Raw genomic sequence first — 11,467 nt, forward strand, 5'->3', positions numbered from 1 at the left:
ATAGGTTTCTGTAAGAATCCGCTAACGTTGATAACATGGTGCGTAGGAGCCTAAATAAACCTCCAAGACGGATAGGAATTTGACACTAGAGAGTCTTCTTTAATCAGTACGCAATACGCAAAGATGAACAGGGATTTGCGTTTGGAATTAAAGAAACAGGATTTATGGATTTTATCGGATTTAGGTTGTTGATGTTTTGGAAGCTGGATTTAGAGTTCGTCTTCCACATTAAATTTATAATCATTTTCAATTTATATGCTTCTTTCGTACAAATTTCTTCTTTATTCTTTGCCAGTGAGATGTGTTCATTATTTATGGCAACATTATGACTCGATGCATTGAATTTTGAATTATAGATTAAATTCATTTTTCTAGAAGTCCAAATGATTTCCAGTTCTAGGGGATTTCCACTTGGCGTTATTACGTAGACAGAATCCGACCGTTGTAGTATACCATCATATCGCAGCAGTCAATTGATCTGCAAACTGCGACTTCAGTCGTCAAAGATTTACTCTGGTCTGGTCATGCTATCATGTCTCAATGTGAGCGAATGAAAAGGCTTTATGCTGAGATAAGGACTCATGACAAGGATATTGAAAACATTATTAAAGAATGCAAATCGAAAAGAGAACAATTGGGGTTCAAAGTTATTTTTCACGACGCTGATATACCGGACAGCGTTATTGATATGCTTGTTTTCTCGACTAGTTATGATTGCTGGTGTGAGGAAACGGCTGAGAAGTCCCAGCCAATGGATAAAGACCCTCAAAATGCAGGTATGCTTCAAAGCGAATATTCCACAAAAGAAGGAGAAGTCATGATCGCCAATGAAATTCGAAGTCTGTGTGACGTATTCGGAAGGGAGATGCTATATAGGTTGGGAGACAGCGCCCGACATCTGCTTCTGCTTGGACTGATTTATACTCAGTACGCTTCAGAAACCAAATGCACTATCGATGAAAAATTGAATTTCTTGAAAGCCACAACGCTGATAAACGCAGCGATTGTGCGTTTCCAATTCTTGGGTAAATCAGCTGAATCTAGTTTGGCAACGGAAGAGCTACAATGGTTACACAGAGAGATAGTGCAAGCAAGCGTATCGCAAAAGAAAGACTTAGATTTCGTAGAATTTTCGAGAAAAGTGGCCGCAAAGGTCTCAGAATTGAGATTGGAAGAAAATAATCATCTGAGCGACATCAAAATGCTAAGAAATCACATTTCTGACACAAGTAGGAAGACGGGAGAAGAAATGGTATTTCGTGAGATAAGACATTTCACAGAAATGATCTCTGTGGAATATACCGCGCTGATGCATGAGGTTATCGCTAAATGCCTGGAAGTCATGGGTGATCCTCCTCAAAACATTCCATTTGCGATAGTGGGCCTCGGGTCTCTGGCCAGGAAAGAAGTAACTCTGTCGTCGGACTTCGAGCACGTTATAATTCTAGGCGATGCCCCGCCAGTTACAGATGAAATACGCGAGTACTTTCGCTGGTTTACTGTTTTATTCCAAGTAATTGTAATCGGACTCGGCGAGACAATTGTCCCCAGTATCGACATTAAAAGTCTATCGGACTTGTATTCCAGCGACGAAGGCAAGAAATGGTTCAAGGACGTGTACACACCTTGCGGTATATCGTTCGACGGTATGATGCCACACGCATGTAAATGTCCATTGGGAAGGCAGAAGCCAACAAAATTAAAAAGTCATATTGTCGAATTGATTCAACCTGCCTCCGTCATGGCGAGTTACCTCACGCAGCAAGAAGCTTTAAAGCACGGCTATTTGTTGCAAGACGTTCTGGGAACGGCTAGTTTTGTATACGGTAGCAAAGATGTGTTTGATGTGTTCTTCCAAAAATCAAGAGAAATCAGAAATTCCTTTGAATTTCGGGATGTATCGGTACAGCTCCATGATTTTCTGAAAAAAGTAGAAATGGCTTGGGAACCAACCAAAGATAGCATTGTTAGTTATCTGGATATAAAAAAGACAATTTACCGCCCACTTACAGTTCTGCTTCACTGCCTGGCATCTTTTTACTGTTTGACATCACAATCAAGTTTTGAAATTATCGACGAATTAAAATCTCTCTGTGTTATTGACGAAGGGACCTATCACATTCTGTCGCACGCGGTTGCGGTAGCTCTTGAACTGAGAATGCGTTGCTATCAAACGAAACACGGGCAAAGAGCCGCAGTGTCAGGAAGAGATATTGCCAAAATGGTAGGTGAAAATTCAGCAAGCGACTGTAAGATTACAATAACGTATCTGATTGCTGCAGTCAAGTGCTTGATGGTGAACTCCATGTCAGGGCGGCATTGCTCAGAAATAGTATTCCCGTCTCGCAACGGCATTCTTTGGCAAAGTGAAAATATAGTGAACTTACATATTTTCTGCAGTGTTAATGAACATTCTACCGAAGAATGCCTGGACAAAATGAAGACGTTAATATGCATGCACACGAGGAGTGAAATTCCAGCCGGAAAAGCGTTACGCCTGTTGTGGTCATACTCTCGACTTTTCGCCAACTCCCTTCTCCACCTACCAGGAAACTACACCTTTGTGAACTCCGAGGAGTTTTGGAACATGTACTTCTGGTCTAGAAAATTGAAAAATTCACTGGAATTGGACAATCATTCGCCTGATATCCGCGATCTGTTGCTACAAGCGGGTGTCTTGTTCGAAAACAAGAATTTTCGAGAAGCGGATGAATTGTTGAGTAACTGTATCGAGTTATGTATCAGAGAGCGGGTCATCGATAAGTTCACTTGGGATAGCATAACACAGTTGGAAGTTCACGTGAAAAATGCAACACTGAAACCGGATGATGCTGTTTTGTACTTCAGCGTTGAGCTTGCCAAGAAACCCACTTTTCTACGGGAAAATCTGTACAAGATGGGAATAGCAATGGCTCTGTGGAGAAAACGAATGAACGAAACCGCTGCCACGTCGTTGCGAGAAATGGCAAATGACGTCATGATAAATCAGAATAAACTCAGCGCAACGGAGTTCAAGTATCTCATGCGGAGAACAGGCGAGATTTTCATGCAACACAACGATGTGCGTAACGCGCGCCACTTCTTAGAACTAACATCAAGGACACTGGACGCGAAAATACCAGGAACGATAGCTAGTGATTTTGCTTTGTTCAATCAAGTTCACCGGCTTACGCATTACAAGTATAACTACGGGCCGCGTTGGAACACCGGCCGATATTCGAACTTCACCTACTGCAGTTCCTATTATGAATATGATTTGTCGCTGACAACATTATTAAACAAACACTGGAGTTCCATTCAAATTTTCTCTACTGTGAGGTATGACGACATGATGACAATGATTGAGTTTGTGTTGGCCTTCGACCTTAGTATTTGCGATTCACAGCCGCAGAAGTGGAGAGAGTGGAGAAAAGAATCGGAAATCGGAGCGGTAATGGCGTTGTGCGAATCAGTGCTACGAAAAGACGTGATGTTGTTTTGTAGGCTACTGAAACGCACATCCAAACGATGCCGCCGGACCAGAATTACTCAGCCTTTCGTATTTGCATGTTTGAAAGAATTTGGAGCACATTCAACTGAATTAAACGATTTGGCATTAACTTGTCGGCGGACTTTCCAAACGTTGTTTAGTTCTAGCTTCGCGGTGTGCAAATGTCTATACGAAAACGCCTTGAGAAGTTATGTTGAGTTCGATTTCGTTTCCAGTACGCAAATCGCCTGGAAGCTGTTGCATTGGGAGAATATTCAAGAGAGCGATGCGATACTTGCGATGAACTTGTTCTTGACTGACGTTGTGACGATCATGGTTGAGCGGAAGCGCTTACGTCCGCTGCTGCATTTGCGAAAATGTCGTGAATTATCCATTAAGCAAATCGCGTGGTTGGACGTTTACAAACGTGTCGGTGAACAAAAAGCGATTGCGTACCGGCGTCACACGCGTTCCTGCATATATTATTGTGTGACAAACAACGTGATTGCTCATGTGTACAATGTTGCTGTTGATTTTTTGGTGTTTGATTACAGGTCCTGCGCAGCTCTAGTGTGGAAAATCGTGCATATGCCGCTTGTGAATTCGTCTCTTTCGCACGCATGCATCATGACTGTCTTTGAAGCCGTAGCGAAAATGACCGAGGAAACCCTGGCGTTTTCTTACGTAAATCGTATGTCGTGATTTGTTTTACGTGATGCAGGATTGTTTTTGGTGATTGCAAAGCATGCTTCTCCAGCGGCATGTACTTCAATTTAATAAGCCCGACCGATATCTGCCTCCGTTGGAATATCGGCGTCTCATGCATTTGTTTCAAGTCTTTAGCACTGCTCGATTGACTTAATTATGAGCAAATTTGGTGAATATGCTGAAATTATCACCACGTACGCTTGTTGTCCTGGTATTACTAGTTTCTTATTCGGATGAAGTTTTATTGTAAATATAAGTGAAGCTTCCATGGAATATACTGTCCCATTCCTATACCACTAATCAGAAGTTTTTTGATATGACAAAAATACCGAAGTATCTTTAACGTGACGGATATGAGGCATTGTGTCCTTTTTGGTAGCATAAGAGGTACGCATATGAACTTTGACATATTATATTATGTTGTGACGTCATAATGTGTGATACTCGACTCGAAGCGTAATACGTGACTCAGGTACTCGATTTCGCCCAGTCCTAGTCGCGACTCCATCTCCAATTTGAAAATGTTCCGTGGCCCAGATTAAAATTTGGCGAACTGATTACTAAAAAAAGTCAGCACCTTTGCCAGACTTACTCACGGGCTATTTTGGAAGTTGATTACGTTCAACATATTCGCAAACCCCAGAATAAAGGCAAACGACCCCCCCCCCCGTTTGGAACCACTATCTTTGAATAAAGCATTTTAAACGGCCTGAACAATCTCTAGGAATATACCGTTCTCCTATAATTGCGATTACAATTAGGCTTATTCCAGTAAATGAAGGTTGTTTTTATTTATATTTTATTGCAGCTTTTGCGAGGGTGGTAGTCTCCATGTTAAAATCAATAAATGTGATAGTAAATCGCGCGCAGCGCAAAGAAAAATATATCATGCATCAGCATAAATATTCCCAAAAAATATTGTTTTTATGCTGATTTACGAAACAATTATGAGCTTACGTCAAGTCTGCTAAATTCCGGACATTTGGGATATTTTAGAGATTCCTCCAGGACGCTAGTTTGAACAGTGAAATTCCGGACGTATGGCAACCCTACACTAGGACAGTCTGGCACTATCAGAAATTTTGTTGACGACAGTGTTTCTCAACTTTATCAATCACGTTAACACTATGTAGGCTACCACTGGGCTACTAAGTGAATTTCTTACTCAAGTGTACCGGTAATCATGAGGTATTGGCTTCATTATACGATACCATAACACCAATGATTAGCTGGGAAACACAGATTAACGTGGTAGATCGAACGTTGACAATCTTACTGGTACAGTTTCGTCTCGACTCAAGTCATTTTCAATTCACCACCATGTCAAGTCCTAGCCCATCAAGTCACGATGCAAAGGGTCTTTTAGGGGCGGAGATAATATAGTTAGCTGATCCGGAAGAATGTTAATCGTGTGATTATATACTGCTAATCGCGATGCATCAAGTTGGAGAAGGTTACGCGCGATCGTTATAGTCGAGGTGTCCCGAGTTTTCAATCAAGTGGCGTCATCTGGTGCATCATAATGCGGAAACCCGCAGTATAGGCTGTCAGAGTCAGTTGTCAATTTGTGGAATGAAACAGCAGCCTGCTGATTAAGATACTGCCACTGCAATAGCTAGAGTTATCATCATCGCGAAATGAAAGTCTTGTCCAATTCGTACGGTACAGCTAAGAATCGGATTATAGAATATTGATATCGCTCTGCAATGGCGGGTACATAATTCGTTGATTGTTTAATGTTTAGTGAAGCCATTACCGAGACAGTCGGCAAGGTCATTATCGGAAATATTTGGGCGTAGGAATGGTACGCAGTTTTTATAGATAACTAGTTATCCATAGTTTGTGTCAGTTTGTTAACCATCAGATTAACACCAAGTTTATGCGCTGCGATCAACCGGTTTCCTTAATCCTGGGTTGATAAATCCTGACGAACGCGATAATCGACTTTATTGCTAATCCAACGTCATTATCTCCGTCCTTAGTTTCGTAGTGTTGAGATTCGAGTCCAAGTGATACACTGTTTATTACTGTTCAGTCTTGAATTCAAGTCATGCTCAACTCATTTTTCTACAACTCTGTCTAAGTGAAAAGAGTCCCTCGCCGCTGCATTCTATGCCGGAAATGCTTAGCGACAAGCGGGGAAGCAACGGATATCAGGATACGAGTTTTACTGATCAGGTCTTTAGTCTGATGTAGCCGGATATTGAACCCACGACCTACTACCGATTAAGAAATCGGACACTCCAATATTACGTTGTCTTGTCGGTGTGGCAAATATTATCCCGCGTATTAAATTGTGATAAATCTACAGTTGATGTATTCTGAATTATACCTAACATGTGGGAAAGCTGGCGATTATGTACACAGTAACACAGCAATAGCAATTATGCAATTATGAACCTGTCCTTGTCCACCTCCACCCTTAGATTAGGAATGCCAATCAAGAATAAAGCAACGTATTTAGGTCTTTTGGAATGATTTCTATCTATATCCAATCGAATTAATCAAGTATTGTTACGTGAATTCGGAGTCATGCGAAACACATATATCGACCTATCACATACGCAATCGGGCCGTGTCGTGCACGTGTGTCCTGTGTATGTAATATACCTACTGTTAACACATAGCACTACGGGTCACTCGTAATTTTCCCGGAAGGGAAAACTACCGTCATATTGGTTTCTATGATCCCGACACTTTAAGAATTGTGTACTATCGTGGTGTAGACTGTAGACCAGGCGTCACCAACCCGGTGCCCGCGGGCACCAGGTAGCCCGCGAGGACTAGATGAGTAGCCCGCGAGCCCGTTCTAAAAAAGGTGGAATAGCAGCATTTACTATTCGTCAGATTATTACCAGTGATCTTTAAATATATAGATTGATTGATTCAGCTATTCTTGTTTCAAATACACTAACATGTAACTTACATATATAAACACTTAAAAATATCCTCAATAACAATTGGTAATATATAGATGTATGTGATAGAATCACCAGCAGAAATTGAAGATACGCCGCATTGCCTATACAGGCGACATGACGGAATGCCATTCACGGTCTTCTTGAAATGGCGGGGGGCTCCGTTATGATAGCTCGACGTCCAGGACAATGCCAAAGTAGTAAACAATATTACTATTCGGAGTTAGATGGCCGTGAAGTACTAGCAGATTTTGAATATCTGTATACCCATTACGTATTGCATCTTTTGACACAGCTTGTTTCTGTTACACTCAGCGCAGTTTAGTATACCAGGTTTCTATCTTGATGTAATCGTTGCTGCTGTCCGATATAATGAAATCTTGTCATTTCTGGATGCTGAACAGTTGGAGATTGAAATTGTAACACTGCAAAATGACCCCCACCTCAGTCTGCAGCAAACGTTTGGTGCCTTGTCGACACGGTAAAGTACAGTGGTGTATGCGCAGCAGCTATGAAGGTTGCAAGCGTCTATGGTTCAACTTATCGTTGTGAATCAGCCTTTTCGGACATGAACTTCATCAAAAACAAACACAAAACACGCTTAATCAATGCACATCTGGAACACTCACTCAGAATTGCAGTGTCAAGTTACATATCAGAGTACAGCGCACTAGTTGATTTCATACAATGCCAGGCTTCCCACTGACTGCTATAGAAACAGATAACATGATGTCCAGTCCTGCCCAGTGCTATGAATATCAAAGCGGAAATACAATGTGGTACGGGTAAACGGCGGGAGCAAATAGTAGCCCGTCGCTTCAATCATTACGCAAAAGTAGCCCTCGGTTGCAAAAAGGTTGGTGACCCCTGCTGTAGACACATGCAAATATCAGGGCTCACTACGATTGCGTTACGTCATTCTTTCCATATGACCAAACGCAACTAACCGCATTATTTAGACTGGCTTGTCGAGTGCGAAGTTGGTAAAATTGGTATTTAATTGTACAATGTACATTACTAAGTTATATTCAGGTCACACTGATAAGACTATTTTTGAGCCTAAATGACATTCCGCACCAGCAGGTCGCCCATCCGGTGGTTCCCAACTTTTTATAGTCACAACTCCATTTTCAATTTGAAAATTTTCCGTAGACCACCAGAAAATTTGGTAAGCTGATTGCTAAAACAGGTCAGAACATTTGCCGATACTTACTCGCTGCCTATTGTGGAAGCTGATTACGATCAACATCTTCGGGATCCCATGAAAAAAGCAAATGACCCTCACTGTACATTGCAGATTGACATCCCATAAATTTGTTGTTGCACTTGTATATTTGTATAGGCATGAATTGTCAAATGGTATGAGATATCGATTTTATCAGATAGGACAGATGCATCATGTCACCATATAAACTTTCGCGCTATAATTTTGTACATTCGAACATTTGATTACCACATCTAGAGGTAGAATAATTTAGAATTTAACAAACATTGATGTGATATCACAGTATTCAAGCAGTGCAGCCTAATCTGGGTTACGGGTATATACTCCTGATCAGTAGGCTCTTTATCACGTCATTGTCCATGTCAAATTAAAACAATGTTTGATTTACCTTCGAATATAGGAACAGATAAATCACAACGTGAATATAATGTCACAGTAATAGAAATATATACCCATTGGTGTTACAGCGGTGGAGCGTAGCCTACGTCCACGCTACTCACTACCTTTTAGTGGCGTTAAATAGCGCGGATAAAGGGACCCAAGACGTAACTAACTATACGTCAATGACGCCACAGAATCCCAATCGTTGGCATAACGATTTACCTAGATAACGAAACACTAAGCTACGACCTTCTGACTATTACTGTTCCGCATTACACGCAAATAATTTGTCCACGGGTGTAACCAAGTGAAATTCCGAGTCACAAGTGGTTCTTTGATATTTTCACTCCATTCAACCCAGCTCCTTTCCTTCTGTCAACGAGTCATTTCGAGTTAGAACGTCTAAGTCACGATTTTCAGCCGCGAATCATCTACGGGTCATGTTTATCAAAATGAACAGGCAATGTGACGTGATGCAGATCTTCCACCGTGTGGTAGCGTTTGAAAATGATGAGATGATGAAGTTTGATGAGTAGTTTCACGATTTTGAAGCAATTTTAGAGTGAATTTCTACTTTTCAATTCCGAAAATGATACGTACTTGAATATTGTCAAATCTTGAAAATCCGAAATTTTGATGCTGGCCGCGTGTTTGAGACCCCTGGTCTAACTCCTAATGGCTCGCTTGTTTAGTTTTGTACAACATGCAGGCTCTGTACAGGGGAATAACAGTGACACCAAGAAACGATATGCCCGTCACGGCGTCACCTCTACCAGAAATACATATTTTCAGCGACATTAACACAGTGAATGATAATGTATAAACATTCAGTCGATGAACAGAGACAAGCATGCAGATTCGGAAGGATATTGGAAACACCACCATTTACGGAAATCAGTTCTTGTAGTTATACGCTAATTATGTCGCGTCTACACGTATGTATCTATCAGAATACTCTTAAAAACGAAACCATCTCAGGCGATTCCGCATAGTATCAAAGTTATTTCCTAGAAGTCATATCACACTCTAATAGTCAACTGGTTTTTATGCTCTGTTTATTGCGAAATGTTAGTCTTTCAATGATTTAAGTCTAATCATTAGATAATTCTATTATCCGAAAAATTCTAAAATGTAGAGTACTTTCTTCATTAACATAAATAGGCTGTAGCGAGTTAAGTATATGTGAGACGTGCATTATTTAATCCTTGTCGTCAGCTGTACGCATAGGCCTACCTCAACTATAGTCTAATGAATAGACCGAGAATATTTACGAATGTTGACATTTCAGCACTATTACACTATGGGGCGTTTTCTACTGTTCTCGATTATGACGTAAGATGGCAATAGGATCTATCTTGATACCCCATCCCTGCAATATCAATCGCTAATTTTCTATTGTATTCTATTATAGCAGTGGTTCCCAACCTTTTTCCACCCACGTACCACTTCGAGGTTTTATTAGGTGCTCGCGTACCACCTACATAATTTACGCACGCCGTAGGCCAGGGGTTCTCAACTTTCCTTGCGTAACGGGCCGCGTCTTGACAGCAAAAACCGCTGCGGGCCGCAGAACATTATTACCGTATATTTGTGGACTACTATTATATTTAGGCTAATATAGCCTATTTATCAGTCGTATATGGGCATTTAGTACATTTGTATGCATTCTACAGCATTAATGGACAGCGTTCGTAAGCTTTCAGATGCTGTTTCTAGTGAGATTATGTCGGAACGGAACAAGTAAATCCCTTCGTGAAGCGTGTATTGCATTCGTTCCCAAGTCGGTATGTGCAGTTGTGCACCGTCAAACCCTTGCACCAGAGAACAGAACTCTGTTTCAATGCGTGAGCGAGCTGTTATAAAATTACGGTAACTTTTTCGTTACCGAGGCCATTGTCACTTCGAGCTCTCAGTGATATGAGAAGAAGTATCATGTTCGGGGTAACTTCTGAGCAAACTAATCAATCCTTCTGCTTTCCTTCCATGGCTGATGCCCTGCACCAATATTTACAGATGTCAGCTTTGTCAATATGTTGTTTGCTAGTCCCCTCTCCCCACGTTTGCCCGGCCGGCATTACGTCTACAAATATATCCACTCTGATAGAATACTCCAATACAATTAGCGTTGCATTGTCCGTGGATTTTGTCCAATGCTAGGTTAGAGTAGTCTACGCGGCAACGTGTTTCAAAACATGCGACAAAATATCAACTGACATTGCTGTTACTTTTCTTGTCACGGTTGAATCAGACAACTGCAGCTTCGAAATTTGTTAGGTGCAGTTGTCCTTGCGGCTAAATTCCGGAAACAGCGGAGATTCGCACAGTATAGTAACGTTTTGTTTGAGACACCCCATTTCTAGCAGATTTCATGGGTTTAGCGATATACCAAGCAATTTGAACCATGCGTCTTTAACGTCGTCGTCAATCTCAGCGATGCCCCAAAATATGGATTGCTGGGCCTGAGACCTAGCTAGTAACGCCTTTTTCTAAGATCAAGTGATATGTATAACTCCAGATGGAACTGTCAGAAGACCTATTCAAAACAATACAAATCTAAACTCGACCATATATCAAGAAACCAGAACACATTGAAGAATGAGAATAAATCAAACGAAACAAAGACGGTGCGACAAGAGAGCTTAGGCATCTAAATGAATATGCAACAATACTGTGCCGGTAGTAATTGCGATTATATCGAAAGAGCTCGTGGGCCGCAGAATAAGCGTCTGCGGGCCGCGGGTTGAGAACCCCTGCCGTAGGCGGTCA

General features: G+C 41.3%; 1 protein-coding gene across 1 annotated transcript; it reads left to right on the top strand.

Moving 5' to 3' along the window:
• On the top strand, positions 1-5,046 carry LOC145446898 (uncharacterized). The gene has a single exon (XM_080325268.1). It carries the CDS (start codon positions 533-535, stop codon positions 4,169-4,171), a length of 3,639 nt encoding a protein of 1,212 aa, XP_080181394.1. The 5' UTR covers positions 1-532; the 3' UTR covers positions 4,172-5,046.
• Positions 5,047-11,467: the final 6,421 nt, after the last annotated feature.

This window comes from Botryllus schlosseri, chromosome 9 (genome assembly GCF_051294905.1).
Source record: "Botryllus schlosseri isolate E-star chromosome 9, Bs_hap1, whole genome shotgun sequence".
Lineage (NCBI taxonomy): Eukaryota > Metazoa > Chordata > Ascidiacea > Stolidobranchia > Styelidae > Botryllus > Botryllus schlosseri.

Coding starts and splice junctions, on each gene's coding strand:
- LOC145446898 (XM_080325268.1), top strand. CDS start 533: ATGTCTCAATGTGAGCGAATGAAAAGGCTTTATGCTGAGATAAGGACT.